Genomic DNA, 26,472 nt, shown 5'->3' on the forward strand with positions numbered 1-26,472 from the left:
ATTGCTGAAAGGAAGACAGCTGTAGTTATTTTAACAGGAGTTACTGACGTCACCTGATTCTTGTCTTCTTACAGCTTGAGCTCATGCTGCTATTGCAAAGACCAAGAGGTGCAAAAGAACATTTGCCTGCTAAACACTTGTGGCTCCCATCCCTTCAGGATACCCACCCACAATTTGTAGCAGAGGTCCAGAGGAGGCCAGATCTAGAGTTCAATGCCCACAAGCTGTGATCTGGCATCTCAAGGCAGCTGTGTTTAGTGAGAGTTTTTCATGTGGATTCTATCATCACTGTTGTCAGATTATTCCCTGTGAGCCCTGTGCTTCACCATGCCCCAGAAAATAATCTCCCTATGGTTTGCAAGAACAGTTAGGGTGTATTCTCTTGTTACTATGGGGAACTGTCATGCAAGAGGAGATAGAATGCGTCTTCTCCCTGTGGGGCAAACAGTCAGGGCTATCTACGTTCATATATCTGGCATGCATCCAGTGCTTACTTTGTGCCAGGACTTGCCAGGGCTGAGACCCGGCACCTCTAGGCCTGGCAGTTCATAGCCCCAGGATCTCTGGGCTTGTTGCATCAGTTATGAATGTAAAAAAATTGCTTTTTCATTACAAATTAAGGACTGCATGCATGCATCCATCCAGGCTGACACACTAGTGCCTATCACCTTAGCATCCAGTTTATAGACCATTGTTGGACATTAACAAGGCGTTTGCTATTGCAAATATTCTAGCAGGTCTGAAACCATGGACACTGAAATAGAGCTTAAGATAGAGGCGTCTAATTGGCTGGGTGGCAGGTGCAGCACTTAGGAACCCTCATAGCTGTAGAGATGGGTCTGTGTCTCACAGCCAGTTTTCAGCACGCCTTGGTGACTCTTGATTTAAACTGGCAGCTTTTCAAATCAGCTCCCTGTGTTTAAAAACGGCCTCTCCTCTGCAATGGGCTGTGTGTTGTACAGGGAGTGACCAGCTCCATCGGTTGACAAGGGTGGACCTCGCAGCTTAAGCTGCAGGAGCAAAAATGTGGGGTGAATGTTCAGAAGACGTTCACAGCTAGAGTACAGAAGCAACTCTGCCACAGAACACGCTGCCATGAGGGGAGGTGAAGCTGACATTGTTGGTGTAAGTCATGGGCAGACCCATCTCTCCAGGACAGCACAGGATTGAAGCTGCCAACTGGGGCACAGCGTTGGGAGGACACAGTGGATGACCCATCAGAGCGGGCTCTTCCAACCCGGCTGATGCTACAGATGACTGCTTAGGACAAGTTAATCAAGGACAGAAATGTACCATGTGCCGTAAAACAAGAAGATGACCTGGTAAATAAGGTAACTGTGCACATGCACTCATTGGTATTATATCCTTTATATTTTATAAGTAATTTCAATTTTCTGAATCCCTTAAATCATAGCTTCTAAAGCCACAAAACACAATTATTCAAATAGGAAACTTTTTTTTTTTAAAAAGAGGGGGCAGTTGTATATTTCTTTCCTTGTCAATGTTCTTAGGATCTGGATTTGTACTGGATAATAACTGCTGGAAAATGAATGGAGATGGTCTATATGGGTTTATGATCCGCTGCATGTTACGTAATATACCCTGGGAATCAGGCTGGGTAATATCTGAGGGTATGTGTGTAAGGAGAGGGGGGTGATCAAAGCATGTGTGTCAGGGTGAAAAATGGCTGTCTAGTGGAATGCAGGAAGTTTTCTACTTTACATACCCAGCATGGCACAGCTGGTGAGGTGTGTCCTGGGTAGGTCCCACCTGCCTCTCAAGCCCTGGATATTGGCCGAGATGGGAGGCAGGACCTGGGATTGGATGGATCAAGGCTCATATCCATTCTGGCAAATCCCATGTTCTGCTGTCTCTTGAGTCCAAGTGTAGCGCGCACATCGGGAACTTCCATTCGTTCATTCCAGTGGGTGACAGACCCATACTGATGACAGCAGCTGTGACTGGCTTAATGTGGAGAGGGCTCTTGTCTTATGGACTGCAACACTGGAGAAAGTCAGTTCTGAAATGGCAGGCTAGCTGCTGGGGATTATGGGTAAACATTGTCAACAAGGTAAAATGCAGAGCAGGATTTTATTGTTCCTCATTGAGAGGGGCTAATTAGATGCACAAATGTTAATCCCCAGCAGAATGGTTTGACCACCCTTAGCTGGTGTGATTGCAAGATCTCTGCATGGTAAAGCCACCCCCCAGAATGCCTTGTGTGCATGCTCCATCTGCCATGCAGCCCTGACCACCACGACCACCAGCACCACCCAGTAGAGGGACCCCTACCCCTCCCGGTCCACCCCACTACAAGGACAGGCTGGAGCGTGGCAGGGAAAATACACAGGGGTCCATGTGCTCTGCTATTCTCAGATGAAAGGTGCTATCTAAGTGCAAATTATTATGAGTGCAGAATGGGGCCAGGCAGGCAGGGCCAGGGCAAGGAGGGATTCCCAGTGGGTTAGAAGAACAGAACTTGTAGCTCCAGTATAAGCCTGCTCTGAAATAAAGGGAGAGAGTCGGGGTGGCGTCGCTGGGAAGAGAGTCAATGGCCAGGGGGTAGGCAGCAACCTCAACAGGCCCCCTCAGGGGTTTACACTCTGGATGGCCATGGATCATATGCACATTGCCAGATGCTACAGCACTGGTGAGCTGAGCCCATGGTAACTATCCCCCTTTCCTCTGGTCACCTCCTCCACACAGCACTTGAATTCAGGAGGTCAGATCTTTGGGGGAATGGGAGCCATCTGGACTGACCTGCTGTGAACAGGATCGACTGAGGCTAGGAATGGTTGACATGCTCAAAGGGCTGAGGGACGGGAGTGTGAAGATTCATCTTCTCCTGGGAGGGGCATTTGTGAGGGGGCCAGCTCGTCCCTAATGCAGAGCAGGGTTAACGCCTCATAGCATGTGCTTTAAGGCATTTTCCATGGGGTCGGCCCGCTGGGACTCTGGGCCAGAGGCAGCACAGGTGCTCAGGGAGGAGGGGCACAGCATGTGTACAGAAGGTGGGACGGGCGCCTCCCGGCTCTAGTCGTCTTTGTCTTTGGCTCCGTGCTTGAGGATGCGGGTGAACTCCACGTAGTTGAAGTTGCCTTTCTTGTCGATGGGGGCCTCTCGGTACATCTCGTCCACCTCCTCGTCTGTGAACCTGTCCCCCATGGTGGTGAGCAGCTCGCGCAAATGGTCTTCGTGAATGAAACCTGCAAGGGGGCAATGAATGGCAGGGAAGAGGAAAGATAAAGGAGGTGGAGTTAATGCAGCTGGAGTGCCCGAGCGAATGGAGCCGGGGAACAGAACTCTGAACTGGCTCCTGGGAAGCACTGGCCAGGGAGAGCCCAGGATGACCTAGCACCGGGAGAACGGGGTGTTTCTAAAGAGACTGGTCCAAGGATTTGGCAGCCCTTGCTACATGGTGTCGCGATTCCAGGGACCAAGGACACTGGGCTGCAAATGTTAACAGTGGCACCGCAATGGGACGAGAGCTGCCGTGAACAGGTGGCCGGAGATTCAAATCTGAGCCCCTTAGGAACAGGATGGCCTCTTCCCAGTCAGCGCAGTATGCAAAGCGACCCTGGAGGCCACAGAGAGTGGGATAGTGCCCGCACCCGGGATTCACACTGCCAGGGGGATTCGTGAGGGGCTGAAGGGGAGAGCGTGGGTCTCAGAAGGAGCTCAGTGGATCAGCATCCCCTGCAGGAAGGGTATCCCTCAGCAGACAGCATTTTCTGAGTCAGTGGTTCTGTGATCCTGCAGCCTGGACAGTGCCCCTCAATCGCAGCTCTCGGGACCCCCCGTTATTCCCTTCCCAGGTGGATCTGAGCAAAGGCAGCATCATGCCTTTGTTCTGCAGACAAACCAAGGGAGGACAAGGATGCTGGGTCCCACTCTATGAGCTTGCCAGGCTTTTGAACTAGAGCAAAAGGCTCCTCCTTCGGGCTGGGCATTGGATGGGCCCCAGAAAACTGGCTTAGGCCCGGATCCTCAATGATACGTAGGAGCCTCTCTCCCTTCTGGGCCCTCAGCCCCGGGTTAAAGGCAGCCACCCTGGCCAGCCCCACACACCTCTGCCTGGGAGCCAGGCACTGGGGGAGCAATGCTGCCTGCTCCACTGGCTGGCTCAGCCCAGCATCCCTGGCTGGCATGGGGCTGACTGAGCAGCCAGCCTGGCCCCTGTTACCATACCTGTCGCGTCCTCGTCGAAGCAGGCAAAGGCATTGCGGATGACGTCTTCTGGGTCGGTGCCGTTCAGCTTCTCTCCGAACATGGTGAGGAACATGGTGAAGTTGATGGGACCCGGCGCCTCGCTCATCATGCCCTCCAGGTACTCGTCAGTGGGGTTCTTCCCTGCCATACAGAACCAGCGCAGGGTGAGCCGCTGCACTCCTATGCCTGCTCAGCTGAGGGGCTCTGGGTACTTGAAACATGACTAAAGCCTCATGACACACGGGAATGATTGTTCCCCATTTTACAGGTGGGGAAACTGAGGTATGGAAGTGAAGCAACTGGTCCAAGATCACCCAGCAAGTCAGTGACAGAGCCAGGACTAGAACCTAGGAGTCCTGATTCCCAGGTCCCTGTTCTAATCACTAGATTAGACCCAAACCCAAGGCAAGCGCATGGCTCGGGGACACCAAAATCGCTCTTTGGGAGGCAGAAATGAGGCCCACAGCCCAGCTGTTCGCTGGTCAGAAATGTCAGCATGGAGGGGCCAGGATCTCACAGGATCTTTCTGGGTAGTCAGACAAACGGGGACCTTAAGCAGCTGGTCCCGTTGGCCCTCAGCCTGCATTCCGGGTGCATCTGGAGGATCCCCCAGTCTGTATCTTCTCTGCCCCCCCTGTTCTAAACCCCATGTGTCCTGACTGGACAAAAGCAGCAGGTAAGTTCATAGATTCATAGATATTTAGGTCAGAAGGGACCATTATGATCATCTAGTCTGACCTCCTGCATAACGCAGGCCACAGAATTTCACCCACCACTCCTACAAAAAAAACCTCACACCTGTGCTATTGAAGTCCTCAAATTGTAGTTTAAAGACTTCAAGGAGCAGAGAATCCTCCAGCAAGTGACCCATGCCCCATGCTACAGAGGAAGGCGAAAAACCTCCAGGGCCTCTTCCAATCTGCCCTGGAGGAAAATTCCTTCCCGTCCCCAAATATGGCGATCAGCTAAACCCTGAGCACATGGGCAAGATTCATCAGCCAGATACTACAGAAAATTCTTTCCTGGGTAACTCAGATCTCACCCCATCTAATAGCCCATCACAGGCCATTGGGCCTATTTAAGTTCTTCAAAAGCACCCGAGTCCCATCTTCCAAAGTGACTGAGGCACTCAGCAGCCTGGGTCTCACTGGAAGTCAATGGCCCAGATCCTCAAAGGTATTAAGGCACCCAGCTCCCTAACGCCCGTGAGAATCTGGGCCTTAGGTCCTTCTGAAAACATTATGGGTTCGCCTTTCTCGCTGAGTATCCCGGCCAGCTGAGTAGTGCAAAGAAGTGCTCATGAATATTTGTCTTCACTTCTAAATGGGCTCGCTTCGGCCATGTTCACACACCCGGGGCATCCATTTGTCACAATCAGAAGGCTGCATTGTGCCAGCACGTGTGTCCCTGCAGTGCCAGCATTCCACTTGCTTTCCAGCAGGGTTCACCACAGATACGGGACCATAAGGGTTCCCGCCAGCCCGCTCAAGGACATGGACCGCATGACTGCCGACAGCCTGAGGGCTGGAGCGCTGGCATGCAAATTCGGAACGGCTGGCCTCCGGGGAAGCTAAATTCCTGACACGTGTCCCCCAGGAAGTTTGATTAACCCGCAGAGTGGAGAGAATCCCAGTCTGCCCCTGCCTGCTGCCCAGAGAGAGGGGCAACCTTGTCTGACAATCTATTCCTCACCCAGACCCCTTCATTCAGCTCTTCCCATTCCATCATACCGCTTTTCCCTCAGCGGGAGCCGGCCTGTACAGCTCAGTGCCCTCTGGTGGGTGCGGCTGCAAACAGCTCTCTTTGTGCCCGGCTTCAAAACACACGTTTTACAGTCTGAGCCCAGCCCCTCTTCCCCTCGCTTTTGTGTGCAGTTAGGTGGGGAATGGGGGGAGCTCTGCCTCCTGGCTGCACTAGGACTTCAGAACAGGTTTGGTAGCCAGGTCAATAATTGACAGACCTCCTGGGTAGTGGGGGGGACTGCGGAGGCAGGAAGGAAAGAGGAGAGAGGAGGTTGAAATCCACCTGGCCTGCAGCTAAGCAGAAAGAACTTTGGGTGGGGGAACTTGGCAAAACTTGCAAGTCAAAACGAGCTGGAGCCTTGGGCTCTGCTCCTATCCCCAGAGAGCCTTTTTTGTGCTGGCTGACCTGCTAAACAAGCCAGGGCAGCGCTGGCTGGGAATCTCAGTCACACACGTACACCTTTCCGAAAGCTCTGGAGAGCAGCGTCTCCAAAGAAAACAGTCCCATAACCCTCCTTCCTCTCCGGCTCAGGCTGTTGTGGCTGTGAACTTTAGTGCTCGGGCGGAGTGGAGAAGTAATGAGCAACAGGGTACAAACAGTAATAATACTTTGTGCTTACGCAGACCTTTTCGCCCATGGATCTCAGTGCAGTTTACTAAGGAGGCAGGGGAATCATTGTCCCCTTTCTACAGATGGGGAAACTGAGGTACAGAAGGGAAGGGATTTGCTCAAGGTTACAGAGCAACTTGATGGCAGAGCTGGGAATAGAAACCCAGGTCTCCCCACCCGGTGTCCTGGAAATACCCACCACTGCGATTTCTTGTGGAGTATTGGCATTTCCTTTATTGTTAGCTGAATGCAAGCAATTGGGGGAGGGAGGAGGAGGAGTATTAGCTCTTCCAAAGACCTTCAGAACATGGCCCAAGGCAATGCTGTTTTCCTGCAGCCTTGTCTACATTATGTTTTGCCACTTTAATTATAGTAAAAGGGGGAAAAAAACCCAAAATCCAAGTGTGGGTGCAATTATACTGTTATTAAAGTGCTTAGACCAGTGTAGCTTACTGCAGTTCAGCAAAGCCGGCATAAAGAGCCTCATACCACTATCACTATGCTAGAGCTTTACTGGCATAACTGTGCTGGCAAAAACACACGTGTGTGCGCCGCCCGCCTCTGTCCAACAGAGCCATGCCAGTAAAACTTTTCAAGTGTTGACTGGGCCTGCGTCTGCCCACAGACAAACAGCTGAGAGGTGGGGCCAGCTCCTTCCACACCAAAGGGGTGCGAACATGGGTCTAACTGAGAAGTAGCTGCATTAACTATTTCAGTGCTGGCACTTTAAGGAGAAGCCTCCAGTTATTACGCTCCCCCCATGTGGTTAGGTTGATTTGAAAGGATGGTCCATAGGGATGAATGGTTTAGCACATATTTGGTGGGGTGGGGAGTGGGCCTTAACACAGGACAAAGGAAGGGGGAAGGGGAAGACATTCAAGGGCAAAACCCAGTGGGAGGGGGATAGGAAGGAAGCTCTTTGGGGAGCTGTCTGTGCAGCACCAACCACAGTGGGGCCCAACCTGTAGGCCTCTGGACACTACTGCAGTAGAAACGTAAACCATAATCAGCCACTTTCTATATGCCCTGGGAGGGGAGAGACCCCTGCAGCATGTGGTAAGATTTCCAGGATGTCTAAGTCTATATGCCCTGGGAGGGGAGAGACCCCTGCAGCATGTGGTGAGATTTCCAGGGCGCTGGCTCTATACCACAGCCAGAATATTTGTATTTCAGCCTACCTGGCTTCTCTTTTACAGCCCAGAGCCCTGTCTGCCCTGCAGCTTGACCCGTGCTAGCAACAAGCGGGAATCAGGACCCATAAGGTATTAGCATGGCCTGGGGGCTGCATTTACACACACTTCTTTGGGACAGGGATGGGAAGCCCTGTGCCAATGAGGGCTCTGCTGTGCCCCAGAGATACTGGCCCCTACCCCAGGGTGCTGCCACTCAGCCTCAGGGTTCTTGCAAGGGAAGTCAGGTGATTTGCAGCCCAGACTGGCCTCAGTGACCAATGACCCCCTCTGGGCCACAACCAGGGAGCCAACGTAGTCAGGGCAGATCCTAAAGTAAACCAAACCCAGGGACAGTCTTTAGAGCCACCGTGGCTCAGACTGTGCTATAAACAGTCGGGCCTCGGGTCCGTGGGAGGCAGGGAGCGGAGCTTTGAGTCACATCCCGTCCAGCCCCGCCGGTGGAAGAGGAAGGGAGAGATCACGAGTGCTGGACTAACGCAACCAAAGGGGTGGGTAAAAGGTTTTGTCTGGCCCTGGGGGGCAGCACCCTGGGGTGGCCTCAAATAGATTTCAATAGCTGGGTGCGGATCCAGAACTCGGCACATTTCCCTGCATAGAGGGGACTGTGACAGGGATTGGGCTGGAGTGTTTTCCCACCCCTACTCCCGAGGGTCTCTCCCTGGAGAGGGTGATGGTGCTGGAAGTGGAGCAGCAGAACAGGGTTCACCTACATAACCCACAACGAACAGGTAGCTGTCACCCCCCAGTGGCCAGCGTGTGTATAGCAGTTTGATTCTGCTCTGTTAGCTCAAGGAGTAAAGGCTCCTGCTTTCAGACCCAGAGGTCCCGTGTTTGATTCCCAAAGACGCACCAACCCAGGGACAGTGTTACCTCTGCAGGGGAGTATTCTGCACCAACGTAGCTGTACCAGTACAGATTCCTTGTGCAGACACACTGCAGCAGTGTGAAAAGTGACAAGTCACTTTTTTCACCTGTGTTGCTCACCTGCACTAGGGATTTGCACTGGTGGAGCAGTGTTAGTGTTGCTTCCCCAGTGCAAAGGGTTCCTGGGATAGACAAGCCCCAGCCTTTACTGAACTGTGCTGCCAGTTTCCCTGAGGGGATCGTTTATTTAAATAGGAGGGTGACGCGGAAGAGAGGGCTGAAGAGGTCAGAGACCTTCAACATAGAGTAACTGTCAAATACCTATAGGGCTACTCCCCGTTCCCCAAGCACAGTCCCTGTGGCCTACCAGCTGACCAGTGCAGGCACCCTGTTGGATTGGCACTTGTTACCTAGAGACGCCAGCATGTCATGCAGATCCTCCTTGTCGATGAAGCCATCGCGGTTCTGGTCAATCATGTTGAAAGCCTCCTTGAACTCCTGGATTTGCGACTGGTCAAACATGGCAAAGACATTGGAAGTAGCACGCTGGGGGCGCTTCTTGGTGGTTTTGGCCTTGGCTCTCTTGCTGGACATCTTGGCAGCTGGTGATCTACCTCCTGAGTGAGACAGGGAAAGCAGAAAGGAGACTGACCAACCAGGGGAACAGACAGACTCAACAGGAATGGAGTGGAGCAATCTATCTGAGTGATTTCAGCAGGGCCTGCATCGACACTGGCCTTTTTCTAGGCCTTTTCCAGAGTCCGCTCTTACACTGACCCACCCACGCTCCCTCCATGTAAGACATTAAGAATGTGAGAAGAGAAAAATACTCCAGGAAGCGAGCTAGCAGCCTTCTCGGCCGAGATCTGCCCCTGCAGCCGCTTCTGGTGTGCAGTCACCAGGCCACCAGCTGTACCCGCTGGTCTCAGACTCCAAACTGTCCTTTGGGGCCTTTAATTAGCCCAGTCTGCAGAGAGAGGCTTCTAGCTGAGCATCCAGCAGCTCCACCCAGGGCTGGCTCCAGGCACCAGCTTTCCAAGCAGGTGCTCGGGGCGGCTTTTAGAATGGGGCGGCCGTCCGTGTCCCGCAGCGGCAATTTGGCGGCAGCTCCGTTGCTGTTGTGGAGGCGGCGATTCGGCGGTGGCTGCTTGGGGCGGCAAAATTGGTAGAGCCCCCCCCCGGCTCCGCCATGGGGACCCGCCTCCCCTGCTACAGCAGCTTGCTAGGGGCTGTGAGGGTCCTGGATCAAGTCTCAAGTGTCATGGGGCTTATGTGACAAATCCCCCATCGCCCCTCCAGGGAGGGACTCCACACTATGGGCACTTGGAGTGTGCCAGACTTTGCCCCACTTGCTGCGGGTGTAAGCTCGGTGTAACTCCACCACCCCTAGTGTATGTGCCTGAAAGCAGAATTTGGCCCATCCTTAACCAGAAGAGCCCTGTGCAATAGACAAGCATCCCTCAGGATACTGGGGAGAGGGGGGCTCCCTGGTCAGAGGGGGCCCAGCAGATGGAGTGCTGCAGAGCTGCCTGTTACTGACCCCAGTCCCCTGAGCCCAAGGGCAACCCCTCAGGTCAGGCAGAGTGTCCCCGTCTTTAGGATTCTTGCACGGAAGGGGTTATAGATGTGCAGAGAGTTCCCAATACCAGGGCAAGAGCCCGGCCATCCTCCCCTCCATCACAAAGCCTTGCAGTGATCTGCTTGCCTTGTACACTTTAAACACACAAAGAAAGGCTCACAAACGAAGACCTGGGCTCTGGGCTGCCTTCCCAGTGCAGGCCCTGTTAGGAACAAGCAGGAAGTTGGTTATCTGCTCCTTGCAGATTCCTAGCATTCCACTCCCCGCCCCCTGCCCTCTTTGTTTCGCCAGAAAGCCGTTTGCCGAGCTGGGCTCACCCCCGCAGCAGCAGCTTGTGACCTAGGGCTAGGGGGTTCCAGCACACTGAGCTGTAATCTGGGGCAGGGGATGGGGGAGAGGGCTGTGATTTACACCCAGGATGGCCTAATGAGCATATCCAGCAGCCCCGTGCAGGAGAGCAGCAGCCACTCTTGCATGGGTGGGCTCTGTCACGGCAGGGAGAGGGTTAACAGTTACAGATCTCAGAGCACCTGGCCCTGAGCTCACTCACGCTGCCCCCATCCCCTCCCCTAGCAAGGCCATGAGACTCAGCTCAGAGAACAGCCGCTATGTCTCCCAGCTCCTAAGCAGGGTGCGGCATTGCAGCCTGCAGGGGAGAGGCCAGGCCCCTTCATGCCAGCACCTTTGCTGAGCATTTGCCATGGGGGCTGCTGATACCATCATGCCAGGCCTGCTTTCTAAACCCCAGCAAGTCTCCTAGCAACTCCCCTGGCTGGGGATTGCCCCCAGCCAGGTGCCTGCCCATCATTCCTGCATGGGTCACGTGACTCGCTATCCTGTTACTGTATCAGCTGGGTGGGAACAGGCTGCTCTCCCCAGATCTTCAGTAGGTGAACAGTCCGCAGTCTGCTACATAGTTGAATATTTTTTCCCTGTAGCCTGGTTGTGGCTCTTCCTCTGATCATCTGCTTAGGGATTTAATTGCTCTGGTAAGTTCCAGTCACATCACCTGCTTGGTATGCCCTAATGGTGCAAGGCATCTTGCTGCTGGATGGACTCCCCACCTACCTGGTCCATTTCACCTGGTCAGTTACCGCCCAAGGGCTCAGTTCAGGGTACCATCATCAGCCCACCCTAACTGACTGATTCCCACATGGCTGCACCTCACCTGCCAACTGAGGGACTTGAGTCATCATTGCCCCTTTTCAGGCTCCTGCACAGGGGAGGTAGGACAGGTGTCACCTGCCTCTCCAGGGAAAAATCCTTCACTCCGGGGGGCCTATGCATTACCTCCACAGAGAGCTGTGGGTGGGTGCAGGAATCATGGCCAGGGAATACCAGCACCCCGCAGTGGCTGTTGTAACAAGAGTGGGAGTTACTGTGGCTGCCGAATGAACTCACATGGGCCATGATAAAAGACACAAACATCCTATCATTTGTGGGTGAGCACTTCTCACAAAGCAACCGCTCCATAAACCTCTCAGTCCTCGGCCGCAAAGGAAACCCGCACAGCACTGTCAAAAGAGCTTAAACTCATTACTCTGCTGCTGGGGTGGGGGAAGGTCAATGATCCCAAAGGTCACAGGAACTTCCTGACCCCTGGAGGTTTCTACCTTCGTGTCTGCACACAAACTTGCAGTGGTTTGGTTACAGGTGTGGTTTTAAACTGACTCTGTTATACTGAAAAGGGTTTGGTGCTAGTTTAAGAGTGTCGTATATCCGCTTAGCACATGTCTTCCCTATTGACTTCAGCTAAACTGCAGTAAGCCACTCTTAAACCGGGACATGAGCATCTACCCAGGACCTGGCACCTATTTAACTGACCTAATTTTTAAACAAATTCACCTACTAACCAGTGCAGCATTCTTGTGTAGACAAGGCCTTGGAGCGGCTGCTAGGCCTGTACAGCAGGAGCAAACACTAGGCCCACGGCAATAGCAAGTTCAAAGCCCAGCTGCCTAATGCAGCAAGAGGGCTCCAGGAGAGGCTCATTCAGTCAATCTCATAGCAGCTGGAGGTAGAGACTTAGTTTAAGGCTGCGACAGCCTCTCACTACATGCAGGTAACAGCCCACAGCTAGGGATGAATCCACTGTTATGTTTGCCACAGGATGGCACTGATGAGTCACAACTGCTTCCTCTCCCTCACCCGTCATCGCAGGAGACCGTAACCCGGTAATGTTACTAACCGATTAGTTGCAATAATACCAGGCACTTATATTGTGCTTCACACAGCTGAGTCCTCCCAACGCCTCTGGGGAAGTAGGTTGGTATCATCACCCCATTTTGCAGCAAGTGCATTTTACCCCCATTTTGCAGATGGGAAAACTGAGGCAGAGGCGGAAGCCCATATTTCCAAGCATTCCCTCATTCTGGGTGCCCAAACTGAGTTGTCAAGGATCTGATTTTCAGAGGTGCTGTGCACCCACAACTGCCATTGTCTTCAGCGGGAGACTAGGGTGCTTCTCTGAAAGCCAGACCGCTTCCTTTAAGATGTCTCAAGTGGGGCACCCAGAGTTAATGCAGATGGTTAGCCCCACATTTCCAAGCAACTTGCCTAGCATAACTCAACAACCAGCAGGAGAGACAGGATGAGAACTGGGGGCCTCCTGGTTCCGAGCCCCTTGTGCATGGATCTGTGCCTCAAGCCTGCTGGCTGATCAAGTTCAGAATGTCCCTAGTGGTTAAAGCACAGAACTGGGAGTCAGGAGATCTGCATGCTGTTTATAGCCTTCCATGCGATGACCTTGGGCAAGTCACATCATTGCTCTGTGCCTCAGTTTCTCCATCAGTGAAGCGTGGATGTTAGCACGCACCTGCTGTGCGGGGGGAGGTGTGAGGCTGAATTCATGCCTGTTTGGAAAGTGCTTTAAGCTCCATGGGGGGAAGTGTAGAGTATTGTTATGATTGGTGTGTGCCCCCTATGCCAGGCTGGGGAACACGCCCACCTGCATTCCTGGCTTATGTGGCATGGGTCACAAAGCAGTTAAGGCACCATGTCATGTTGCATTAGGCTGCACGATACCGCTCAGTGCTATGTGCCAGAAAACACACCCCGGCTGTTTTGGCCACCTCATGTGAGCTGTTCTGGGAAAGGCCATCCACGCTTTGCAACTGGGGCATTGCTACGGACAAACCTAACAAGGCCTTTGGGACAACCATAGGACCAGGATCTCCTCAGAGTCTGCAAGCCAAGGTTGGACAGGATGCACCCAGAGCAGGAGAGCCTGTCCCCACGTGATGGACTGGCACGTGGGCACCCTTCTCTTGCCTTTCCTGCCATGCCGTGGCACAGCTGCCGCTGCCGAGCCCCTCACTCCTGTTTTTTCTTCTCTCATTCTGTTTTCTTTCTCCTCCTCCGTTTGCGGTGTATTTCCCCCTTTCTTTCTTCTTTCGCGGCTCCTGTTCCCCTTCCCTTTCCCAGCGAAGCTGCATTGGTGGGGGGCGCGAGGGCAGTCAGGGTGCAGGGGTGTGAACCACACCATGGAGCCTGAAAGCGCTCCCCGCTGCCTGGCCCTTGCCTCACACGAGCATCCTTTGGGAGCAGCCTCCTCTCGCTGGAGCTGCGTTGGCCAGAGATGGCCCCACCGACGTGGTGCAAGAGGCCTCCGAGCCCCAACCGCTGTTTTACCGCCGTTACTTCTCTGCACCCCAGTACCTACTGACATGGCTAGGGTGCCCCTGAGTATTGCATTGGGGCAGGGCTGTCGTGACTGCAGCAATCTCCTGCTGCTGCTTCCCTGAACCCATCTGCTCATCCTGCCTCTTACCACCGTGCTCTGGTGCTCTTGCCCCTTATATCTGCTACATGAAGAGCACCCGTTATTGCCCCGGGCCCCAGCTCTAGACTGAGGAAACGCTACAAGAGACCTTAGTGTTTGGACAGCCTGGGGAGGGCTCCGACCAGGGAAATGGTACTGCAAGTTAGCCCCTTTTAGAGGAATGACACATTTAAGTGCCAATCCGGTAATACAGCTTCCCTCCGAGAGGTGCTGGCTCATCTCTGGCCTGGGGGCTGCCCTGTGCCCGCTGCGACGTGGGGGTATGTTTCTCGGTGCAACATCACTGACTGCAGGGAGAAGACTTGGAGCACCTAACAGTGACTTCCCAGAAGAAGCTCTCTGCCCTCTGGCTGGGCACTGGGGAATACACTCCTACTATAGACATGTGTTCACCCACAATGCCAAGAGCTGCAGGGGCCGGGGGGTGGGGGGCAGCGGGAAGTGTACCAGGAGCCCTTCTCCATGGGGCGAGCTGGAGGAAGCGCTGTAGCATTTACAGACTATCCTGCATTCCTGCAGCTAACGATCTGGGGCTCACAAATGGAGGTAACCCCTTCCCCTTTCCTTATTCCACCCTCCCCACTGGTTGTCGTCACCTCGGGATGTGGTGCCCAGCACGGGGCCTGATTCTGCAGCCCTCACTTACAATGAGCAATGCATTGCACTCGAGGGACTATGTAGGCAAGCGGGTGCTAATCAGTGGGAGGAAAGGTGTAGGAATAGGGCTCCCTTGAGTGGCAAACTCCTTGGCTGCGGTCATCCCTTAGCACCATGCAAATCTATGGCGCAGAATGAATAAGGGACAGTAACCAAGTCCTCCCAGCTGCCACCTTGGTCCACTCAGATTCCTCCTAGAACACTTGCTCCTCCCCCGAGGCCCACGGGGAGATGATAACATAACTGAAGCACTAACATGTTCACATCTGATCTCCTCCTTCCTCATCCCACCCTCTTCCCAACGCTTGATGCCCCTGCTCGTCATGCCCCAGTTAGATTGTCAGGCGCTTTGTGGCACGGACAGTGTCAATCTGCATGTCTTGGAGAGCACCCAGGACATGCTGGGTCCCTGTAACAATAACTGGAGGTCCAGATGGCTGCAGAGACTCCAATCTGCCAACAGGAGAGTTCAACTGAGGTGCACGAATCACCTGGGGCCTGATCTACAGCCTGATGAAGTCACTGGAAAGGCTTCTGTTGCCTATGACGGGCTTTGGACCAGGCCTGTACAACACCTTAAAAATACACTGCAAAAAGTAGCAAAATGCTAGGAAAATAAACACCGGTTGTGCTCTAACCTTGTGAATTAACATTATCCAAATATTTACCCTGCACCCTTGGTGCTTTGGGGACAAAAGAACAACTTGGATTGTTTTCCCTGCTCGATGGTTCTCGTTATGTTGCCGGAACGTGGTTTTGATGGCACAGATTTTTGTTGCTCAGGGGCCTTAGACCAAAATGTTCCCTGGCAGAATGCTCAATATCTGGGCCTGGCTTGGCTTACTCACAACATTCTAGCTTTTTAAAACAACACCATAAGTCTCCATAGAGCTATTTAAATGAAATTCCTGGAGAGTTTTTGCAAACAGACCCACCTAATAAATGATGTGGCTGAGCAGGGAAAGATCAAGTAGCTTACCTCAACTGCACTTCAGAGCATCTAAACCGTTGCAGTCAATGGGACGCTGTCATCCCAGCTACCCTAGGAAGTTGAGCCTGCTATTGGCAATGGTAATTAATAATGGGTTCTCCTGAACCAGTGCTGGAAACAGCTTCATGCATGCAGGAAATTGGCAGAAGACCATTCTTCTGTACCGGTGTTGAAAACCTGGTGCCATCTGGGTGAGTAGTTCTAAGCATCACATGGCATAAACGGGTCAATTTCCTAAAGCAGGAGGGGTGTGATGGCAGGGAAGTGCCATTTGTCTGGCTTGTTCTTGGACTGTGTCAACACATCCATGCAGCAATGAGATTTTCAACAGCCCTCTTTTGGCATGTCCACATGCTGCCCAACTGTGTCTGTACCGATATTCTCGGGGACTCTTTTCCTAGTGTCCAGCACTGTGTCTGGGAGCAGGGACTTTTGAGTCATTTCCAAACACCCTGCGCTGCAGAGTTAAGGGGACCAGATGAACTGGTGTAGCCGTAAACCCTGTGGCTTCCCATTCACTATGGGGAAAAACTGAAGTAGATGCCACCCACTAAGCCAGACCTGAACAAAAACCCTCATCCCAGGTATTGTGCCCAGTGGGTACAAGCAGCACTTGCTAATCATCTGGGACAACTGTGATGTCCAGACTTCGAAGAAGGGCTTGTAATTGGTGGGGTATTATTTACAATAGAGTACCTTCTCACCCAGTGTGAATGCTGGACAGGGGAAGGCTAACTTGTTCCAAAGACGCCACTGATTTTGGGTGCCCAGTTTGAGGCTTGAAAATAAGCAAGTCATGTCGGCCAAATGGTAGGGAAGGATCGAAAACCCATTGAAGTTAAAGGGCGACTTTCCACTGACTTCAGTGGCCTTTGGGTCAAGCCATATGTCAGCAGCTGAGTGGGATTAGAACGCAGACGTCTCCAGCCCTATGCATAATCCGCTTGACCATGCTTCCTCTGTGAGCAGCACTTCCAAAACACTGTATCTAGCCATCATTCTCTTCTCTTTTGTGGGAGCTTCGCTCCCTCTGCAGTATGTTATCTCTGTCTCAATAGTAGGGCCCCATGCTGGAGCAACCCATGGAGACGTTGCTCCTAATATTACTAGGACCGAGCATTCCAACTCCAGGAGCTAGAGCCTCAAAAGCTTGTAAATTAGTTTCTAAGAGCAGTAGTGAAGATCTCAGCTATCTGAATACTCAGTGTCTGCTTATTGGCATAGTCCAAATGTGCAACGTTATTGCTTTGCTGGGGTTGTTAATAGTTAATTGCACTGCAGAGAGACTTAGAGGCCTCAGCCAAGATGGAGGCCCCATGACGCTGGGGCATTGTGTTTGTACAGCACCTAAAGAGCTTACAGTGACTCTAAACAAACAAAACAGACGGATGGATGCGGGAGGTGCGTGTGTGAAACAGGCACCAAGGAGGCCAAAATATGATGGCGACATCTGGTCTAAATTGCCAAGCCCCTGAGCTGAGCATTCCTCCTATGTGGATCAGCAATTTAATGGTGAACAATCTTAGTGTTTCAGAGGTAAAGTTAATAAGTGGGCTGCAGTGTTAATGTGTCATTGTGATGAATGAGAGAGCAGGGGAGTTCACACCTCTGAGAGCCACTGTGTCAGTAGGCCTGGCTATAGAGTCTGCCATGTGTACTCCCATTTTCTGTCATCCCTGGTTATATTGTAGCTCAATGGCTACAAGGTCCCTTTCAGGAAAGCGGTTTGATATTTGCAGTCAGGTGTACAGGTCCTCTAGGGAGCCAAGGTGGAGGTCTCTCTAGGATCACAAACACCCACAAAGGTAGGAGGGGGAGAAGAAGAAAGCCACCAGCAGTAATTCAGTTGCTTCCCCCCCTCTGCTTTGATGATGCGAGGAGGAAGGTAGCTGGGGTTGGACCTGGACCCACTCAAGCCTTGTCTACACTAGAGAAATGTTGCAAACCTTTCCCACTTCTGCCAGCGCTGGCTCAGCTCCACCAGTGCAAGCAACACTCAGAGCCCCAGGGTAGGTGGCCTAGTGGCTGCCACTGGTGGATTTAACACCAAGTCATCTAACCCAGCTCAGAATAGCTCTACTGTCAATCAAAGCAGTGCCTAGCCTACACTATGGCGCCAGCCACTGCTACCACCTCTGGGGCTGCAACGGTGGGAAATTCAAAGGGCAAAACTTCTAGTGTAGACACAGCCTTGGGGCGGGGGGTCTATTCTACCAGAGTTTCTATTTGTGGAGTGGATGGGACAACACAGTTATGGGAGAGGGTGGGTTTGGGGTGCAGTCTAACAACCCAACTGGACTGAGCTGTAATACCAACCAAGCTGCCCTGATCCTATCACTGTGTCATCCCATCGGTGCTACAAACAAAGAGGGATGTTAGAACATGGGCACCCCTAGCACTGCAAGGCAGCTGTGCTCTGCTACCGTGAGACTTGGAGTGTAGATGGCCCACAGATATAGGCATATAGGCCAAGATTTTCAAGCGGCTAGTGAGGTTGTGTGCCCAATGTGAAACACCTTAAACACCTGTTTTTCTGTGGGCAGCTTCTCAGCTCTTCTGGGAAACGAGGCCTCTGTAAGGAGCCTCAGGCCAGGCTCTCTTTTGAAAATGTTGACCGTGGGCTTCCAGCAGTTTGGGGCCTGCATGCAGCACTCTGCACGTCGCTGCTGACAGCCCCTCTCTTTCTGCTGCCACATGCTGCTGAAAACCCCTTTCCGCCTGGCTAGGCTGGACAGTCGGCATCTAAAGCCAGTGGAAGGCGGGGTTTGTTTTCTGCTAACTTTCCGCTGGGCTTCATGGGGTAGTGAGGATAAATAACCAAACGACCGGGATGACCCAAGCTTAGGTTCTTGCAGTGTAAGTGACACTTTCGGCTAAGTGTTGGGGGAAACAATCTGGTCTCTTACTAAAACCCAGTCAAACTCTCAGCAGATCAATGAAGTTTGTGGCCAGAATGTTCAAAACCAGGACCAAGCAGTATTTTGTCAGATCGGCCGTAGTGAGCAAGCCCCATTGCTGCCCTAGGTCTGAGCCACCCACTCTAACAGGGTTGTAAAGCGTAATGACAAGTAACTTCAGGTAACAGAGGGGTCACCAGATGTCATGCTGCAGGGCACTGAGTTGCACGGTGGCAGGGAGCACTATCCCCAAAGCTGCATGGTGGGGGATTCCTGTTGTCCTTTGAAACTTCAGATATCGGCAGTGGGGACCAGGTGTGACCTGCTGGGGCACATGAGATGTGCTTCTTTTCCCATCATGCTTTGCTGACTGCTCCAGTGAGACACCTCTCACAGACCCAACTAGGACGGTATTTGGGCACCAAGATGATCCCCCCTCATTCCCTGCCTTTTTTTTTTTTTTTTTTAAAACCAGCCGTTTCCTCTCCTTCCCCAGCTACTGATGCCACAATCTGCCCTCACTGTGGCAAACGACTGTGACATCAGCCACAGCAACGTGGCGTTGCTGAGAGAGTGTCTTCACTGGGTGATTGGCACCAGGGCTAGCCTGGCCTGGGTGTGAGCAGCCACACTGCAAAGTCCGTCTGGAGCGACTGTGTCCTCACTGGTGCTGTGCTCCCGTGTGTGTGTCAGCCAGGGCTTCTGGGGGCCTCTCCCACATTTCTTTGTGCTGCAGTGAGCTGAGCCATTCTCTGACACTTTCCCAGCGAACTGTGGGAGATCCTGTCTGTCCTCTGGGCACACAGGGAATTGTGGGAAGGCACAGGAGCACACCCAGCCCTCCAACGATTTAGCCTGCATCCACACTGCAAAGCAGGCGGGTTACCAGCTCTGAGCGAAAGCAGGACCCAGGCTCTAACTCACCCCCCGCCGGGCCAGCTAGCTCAGGTTGAAAGCACCATCGAACTTGGGTAAGAGGGTTTTGTGTGTGGAGAGAAGAGGGTTAGGGGCAACACCAAGGTAAGAGCCCAGGCTAACTATGCAGTGAGAATCAGGAGGAGGCAGGGTAGGAAGATGAAGGCGTTCAAAGCAGGCTGTGTGGATGCATGGGATGAGTGCAGGATTGAGCAGCTGGACCCCAAAAACCTAATCCCAGCTCGTTGTGTAGCCCCAGGTCAGGATGTGACCCCTCTCTGTGGCTCAGTAAAACGGGGTGATGGTAGAGAAATTACTACTGTGTAGGCAGCACTTTAAAGGTACAAAATACCGCTAACCCCAGCTTGCAGGCTGCCAGCCCCACTCGGGGAAGGAAACTCAGGGCAGATTAATGGGGTTGCTGATAAAATAATACACCAGTCAAAGCTTGCCAGAGCGTGACTGTGGCTCTTTCATAATCCACACAAACGGTGTCTTCAGAGGGCCCGATCATCCTTGCTGCAGGGAGTGTCACCTGATAGAAGCCACCCCAGAAATCAACAGGAACTCCTCACCAGGAACAGTTCCACAGTATGCATCCGATGAAGTGAGCTGTAGCTCACGAAAGCTCATGCTCAAATAAATTGGTTAGTCTCTAAGGTGCCACAAGTACTCCTTTTCTTTTCACCAGGAACGCCACTGCCCTTGCCACCCCCCTCCCTTGGGGATCCTTGCTGTACGAAAGCCTATTGGGACCCTTCGCCTTCTACGATCCTTGTGTGGGATGCCACAATCGGATTCCAGCTGAGCACAAAATAGACCAGTCTGGGCTTTTCCTGTGCCTGTTTCATAAGGAACAGCCCCTACAGTCGCAGCGCCAGCTGAGCAGGAGGCATCTGCGCTACGGTCAATTCTTTTTGAATAAAGAAGGAAAAGGCCCCAACTACCTTTTCTGTGCGCTCATGCAGCCAGCTCCTGGGCAAGACCTTTGGGAGCCAAGAACCAAAGCTGGATTTCTGTGCCCACCTCATGAGGGTCTGGGTGTAGTACCTGGGAGCAGGGGGATGGGTGTGTGCTATTGGCCACTCTCCAAACAGTCTGAAATAATCTTTTATATGTTCCTTTTAAAGCTCTGGAGGGCAAACGGTTTGCCCTGGGTTTTAAGGGAGGGGCTTCTGTTGACCTTGTCCTTGCCATGCAGAAGATCCTGAACTTGGATTTTTATTCCCTCCTTGAAGAAATACTGGGCTACGCCCAGGGAGGGGAACCTGGCCCAGGCAAATGAGAGAGAGGGCTGATTTGGAACGGTGCTTAATTTATAATGAAAGAGGTGCCGGGGCTCAAGCAACCTTTTTTACTTTCATAACTGATGCGGCAAGCCCAGAGGTGCTGGGGCTGTGACCGGCCAGGCCCAGAGGTGTCGGGGCTGTGACCGGCCAGGCCCAGAGGTGCCGGGGCTGTGACCGGCCAGGCCCAGAGGTGCCGGGGCTGTGACCGGCCAGGCCCAGAGCCCTGGTACAGATTAAGCACTGATTTGGGAGCACAGCGAGATATTTAGCTCCTCCCACTGGCGACAGAAAATGCCAACAGCAATGGGTAAAGAATTTAAATGCCCAAGGAAACACAGCCATCTTTGGTAACCAGTGACTGTTCACTCCTGGAGCTGTCTCATACAGGCACCGCACACTGGCCAACGCTATCCCTGCCTCCTCTTCCTCCCAGGGTTACATGTTACAGAGCCTTCTCAACGCTATTTTAACACCCCTCTAACGTTCCGCAAATACAGACACTCTGCAAGGGGCCCGATGGTGGAAAGCACCTGGGACTAGGAAGCCGCCTGATCTCGGGTTCTGAGGGGCATTGTTTGAACAGGAGAAAAGTTACCCCAGGCGTGGTGGACGCTACAAGCACTCCAGCAGCATAGCTGCAGCAACGCCGCGAGACACTTGCCGTGGAGCGAAGGGGTTTTTCCCGTCGCTGCAGTAAATCCACCTCCTCGAGGAGGGGTAGCTAAGCTGATGGAAAAATCCTTCCAGTGACCTACCTGTGCCTACACAGGACATTGGGTCGACCTAACTTCACTGCTCAGCGTGCAATGTTTTTCAGAGCCCTAAGCAGCTTAGCTAGATTGTCTGAAGTTTTAGGTGTAGATCAGGCTTTAGGGTTGAGAGAGCAAAAGGGAGGTAAATGAAGTTTTTCTTACGCAAGAGAATTTATTGCTTCAGGCAGGGGTGGACTAGGGTTTTGTGGGGCCCCTGGGCCAGAGCAAGCTAGGGCCCCTCCCCACCCCTTGCTCCTGCAGTCATTCCCTCCTCCCTCCCCCCCCCCCCCAGCATGCTCCTGCTGGGGAAATGGAATCAGGGCCTGGGGGCTTGCCCTGCTCCGCCTGTCAGGCGCTCCAACTGGGGAGTGGGGTCAGGGTGCAGGGGCACCCATTTTTCCAGGGGCCCCCAAATGCCTGGGGCCCCTGGGCAAGGCCCCGTTGCCCCAGTGGCTAATCCGCCACTAACATCAGATCACTCAATAGAGCACTAAGGAGATCTCTAAGATCACTAGGGGATCACCTGAGAGAGGGCAGTATACATGTTTGCCAGGATCTTGTCTTGTGCCATCTGCAGAAGGACATGGGAGAAAACAACATTCCAGACAAAAATGAATCTTGCCCAAGAAACCCAGAGGCAGGCCCCGACAGCAAGCTCAGAGCAGGGAAGCAGACGGAAAAGCCCAGCTTGTTTCAGTGCATTGCAATGTGCTCACAACAGCTCTGATTCCAGGCCCGGTTTTGCTTATATGAGATTGACGCTTCCCGGGAGAAGCCCCCCTGACTAATAGAGCGCTCCACGGTCCCCAAGAGAGAGCACAGTCAACGCCTGCCAAGGCCGCGTGTCAGCGGTTCAGTAGCCACGGCTGTGTCCTGCTCTGTCATCAATGCTCTATCTGCTCATCTCATCTCTGTTACGGCTACGGGGTCAGGCTGCGCAGCCTTTACTTACTCTGGCAAGTAGTTACTCCCAAACACAGTGCCACTGATGTCAGTGGGACTGTCTGGGGGAGCCAAGTGCTCTGCAGGGTAAGGGCCCTGCTGTGAGAGTGGAGAGCTCCTCCTGTTACTGTCACTGTCTCCCTCCTGTCACATCCCAGCGGTGACGGTGCTGCGTGGGTTCGCCCGCCTGTTCTCGCTCCCTGGGGACGCCTGCCAGGGTTCTTTGCTGCCGTAACAGGTGTTGGTAGGCAAACACCCCGCCATGGCAGCACCCAAGACCATACACCTGCCCCGCAAAGCACACCTTGCTTCAACATCTTGCCTGAGGAAAGGTAAGAGGTTAAGCAGCTGGAATACAGATCTGGAGGTTTCCTTCCCTTCTCATGCAGGCTCAGACAGGACTGCATAGAATGTGAATCTCTCTACCGGGCAACTGGCATTGTGAGAAGACAACCAGCAAAGTGTCTGTACTCCTCAAGTTCCCATCCCCTGCTGAGGGCTCTGCTCCAGGGTGTTGCCCACGTCCCAGACCATGCCAGCTGTATAAGAACTCAGACATAGGTTGGGTTTATTTCCTTCCATGCATGTGTATTTGCTCCCTAGACTGATAAACAATTAGCCACGGCACAGATGCATTTCCTCCCATGTAACTTCTGACAGCACAGTGGGCAGCCTTCTTATCTGACTCCAACTTTCTTTCCTTTTCTGCAGTGAAATGCTAAAAGCACCAGGAACCCTCTGCCAAAATACCCCTTCCTGTGATGGAGGACAAGTACTCGCACAACCCATTTCAGGATATCAGAGTCTATTTCAGCAAAGAGGGTGTTCTTGACTGGATCCCACTTCTTTCCCTGAGAGGTTCTGATGCTACAGAGCTCTGGTCTTGGTCCACTAACTTGCGTTCATCCCTAAAACTGCTGGAAGCTTTTAACTTGAGACTGGAAAATGTAAGCGCTCAGTTTTCTGGGAATCTTCCCGCACCCTCTGATTTAATCCGTGACACACCTTAGCTGCCCCCAGGAAACCACACCACATGGAAAGTGAATCAATGGAAAAAGCTCTTACCTGTGTCAGAAACAGTTAAAAACCCAGAGATCCCAAAGGCGTTTCTGACTCCTGCAAATAGAAGAAATTAACTAGCTGTTTTAATCTCCCTGGCTGGAAGGAGCTGGGTCATATGGGAAAGGCAGCCAATGGAGAATGGAGCTTACCTAAATTGTTCCCACCCACCCCCAAGGATTTGGCCATACAAGGCAAAAGAATGCTGCGAGCCTGTGGCAGCAGCCCAGCTGTGGGACGCTGGAGTTTGGGATATGAGAACAAGAGTGGAGGGGGGAAAAGAGGGCTCCAGGGAAAGAGATGATTCTGCCTTATATAGATGAAATGCTGACGGAAAAAGCAGCAGAGGGCCTGCAGGCAGCCTGGTGAGCAATGCTCTGCAGTGAGAGCCCAACTCCTGGGGGGAGATGCAGCTTCCTTTATAAGGGGCTTGCAAGGAGAACTTCAGGTTGTTTTTTTGGTACGGGACTTTTAAACAAAGGTCCAAAAATAAAAGGACGTGCTGCTCGGAGAGGTATTTCCAGTGTATAGATAGCGTGCAGGGTCTTCCAGCTGTTTCCTTGCACAGTAAAGGTGCTGTTGAGAAAAGGTCAGGTTTATATTAGCCCCACAGCTAGTGCTCCGGCTCCGTTACCTGCAGTGACTCTTGCTGGGAGACACTGGGAGTGGAGTAGCTGCGAGCTTCCCCATAGATAAGATTCCTGGTGTCTATCGGGAGTTAAAGCACCAAGTCCTCTAAGCCTAGGGTGGCCACTCTCGCATTCCCGGACGTTCCAGGAATGACATGGGTCCTCCCCAGCCAGCATGACACCCCCTCCCCCGTGGCATGACCTCACACACACACAGTGCATGCAAAGTTACGCTAGTGGGGGCGGCAGAGCAGTGTGCTCTTTCAAATGGTGTCCCCCATCCGATACCGGACAACACCATGTCCACTTTTATCTGAGTACTGGGTGGGGACAAGCTACCCAAAAAGAAGACTGTCCATGTTAAAACCAGATGGGTGACCTCCCTATCTGACCCTGGGGCCTCAAGCGACCTGGGGTCTCTTCCTAGTTCTGCCACTGGCTTTCTGGGTGACCTAGGGCATGTCTCTGTATTGCTCTGTGCCTCAGTTTCCCCATCTATAAAATGGCAATGATGCTTTGTAAAGCACTCAGAGATCTATTGATGAAGAGTGCGGTATAAGAGGTAGGTATTCTCATTATTACATAACACAGTGGTCAAAATGCTGGCTGTTGCCAGTGCCTTGTCTATATTCGTGCTGGAACTGCTGGTACCTCCAGGGGAGTTGAACCACTGAGGCTAACAAAGGGAAATCTGGAGCAAAGAAACCTGGTGTAGAAAAGGCTTTTGCAGACTGTTAGAAAGTTTTCTGCTCCCTAGCAGGTCAGCAGCCTGTCTTTATTTGCGATGTATAGCTCTCCATGTTCATGCTGGTCTATGAGAGGATCGATGATCTAGTGGATAGGGCGCAGGACTGGGGCTCAGAAGATCCAGGTACCATTTGTGGCTCAGCCATTCACTTCCTGTGAAACCATGGGCAAATCACTTAAACTAACCTGTGCCTTGGTTTCCCCATCTCTACAAAGGGGATAATATTTTTCTGCATTGTACAGATGTGAAGATAAAATCCATTAATGAGTGAGAGACACTACAGTGAAGAATGCTACTTAAGTACGTAGAGGTACATAAATACACCTTATTTATGTGCACGTGTTTCCCCATTAATAGCTGCGCTAAACACCTGGTTCAGCTATAGACTCCTCTAAAACTGCACTGATGCCCCTGTTTGAAATGTCTGGATCTGAAAGCTTCTCATGCTTGAGTTAACGGACCAGCTGTGTTAGCTTGATGACAGTACTAGACTCATAAACAGGCTTGGCAGAATTCATTTTTAAAATAATTGTGATAGATATTGATGTTTATTTTTAAGCATTTCCCCCCAATTTTTATCGATATAATTTTTCATAGTTTTTTTATTTGTATCCATTTAAATTTTCACAGTTGCACGAAATGATGTGGGGAGGAGGTTAGACAATAATTATTTAATGAGAGTAGATGTTGAGATTAAAAAAGTTAAAACTTTATAACAACTACAACACAAATTGTCAACATCACATGGCAAAATATACAAAGTTAACATCCTTAAATCAAACTCTAATAGGTTCTCAAGGTTCTCATTTTTCTTACTTTGCCTATCTGTAAATTTCAATTATTATAGATGGAAATATCTTTTCACTGGGCACACTTTGAAATTGACATTTATCAACATTTACCAATAAAAACCTAATCCTTCCAGGCCTACTCATAAACCTCTTGTAGTGACCTGACCACTAGAGGGGGTTGGGGGGGTCTGCGGGGGGGGGTAGAATGTGGGGGACCCTCAGTGGAACAGGAGCTGGCCTCACCCCCGGGGAAGGGGCAGAAAGAGGTGGGCTGCGGGCGGAAGGGGTGGAACAGGGATGGGGCTGCATGTGGAATGGGGGGCACTTGCTGTGGCTTAGGGCCCCAGGAAACCTTAATCTGCCTCTGACAACTTGGTCCTGGCGCTATGTATTTCCAGTCCATGTGCAATGTTATTACGGGCCCATGTCCCCTCTGAGGAGTGCTGTGCTGTCCAGGCCTCCAAGGCAGCTCTTGGGGAGCTCTAAAGAAGTCCTGCCCCAGTGGAGCTGATTTTGGTGTGTTTTCCCATTGCACTGCAGGCTCCATCACTCCTGTTTACAGCTCAGGGAAACTGGCAGGGTGTGCAAAGCTGGTGGTTAGTGGACTCAGATCCAGATGGCAGCAGCTTGTCACCCACATTCCCTTCCTGTTGGCTGGCTTGCTCTGCTGCAGCCCCAGCCGTTCAACCCGAGAGACTGGGTTACATTTTGAAAGTGAGGAATGTGGGGTCCGATCCTGCAAACGCCCACAGTGAGGGGTACGGCCACTGAGATGGCACCAGGTGGTTTTGCTGGATCAGGCCTCTTGGTTTTGATCCTGCCAG

At 52.3% G+C, this 26,472-nt stretch overlaps 1 protein-coding gene and 1 long non-coding RNA gene across 2 annotated transcripts; one reads left to right on the forward strand and one right to left on the reverse strand.

The window, feature by feature from the left end:
• Positions 1-856: 856 nt before the first annotated feature.
• Positions 857-23,553, forward strand: LOC142068825 (uncharacterized). The gene is made up of 2 exons (XR_012664720.1): positions 857-1,331; positions 23,133-23,553. It is a non-coding gene; the product is annotated as an uncharacterized LOC142068825 (long non-coding RNA).
• On the reverse strand, positions 2,073-23,609 carry MYL9 (myosin light chain 9). Its single transcript, XM_048820377.2, has 4 exons — positions 23,487-23,609; positions 9,029-9,235; positions 4,189-4,350; positions 2,073-3,206 (listed from the first exon to the last, which is right to left on the reverse strand). Exons 2-4 carry the CDS (start codon positions 9,210-9,212, stop codon positions 3,034-3,036), a joined length of 519 nt encoding a protein of 172 aa, XP_048676334.1. The 5' UTR covers positions 9,213-9,235; positions 23,487-23,609; the 3' UTR covers positions 2,073-3,033.
• Between the last annotated feature and the right edge of the window lie 2,863 nt (positions 23,610-26,472).

Source organism: Caretta caretta, chromosome 13, assembly GCF_965140235.1.
Source record: "Caretta caretta isolate rCarCar2 chromosome 13, rCarCar1.hap1, whole genome shotgun sequence".
Classification (NCBI taxonomy): Eukaryota; Metazoa; Chordata; order Testudines; family Cheloniidae; genus Caretta; species Caretta caretta.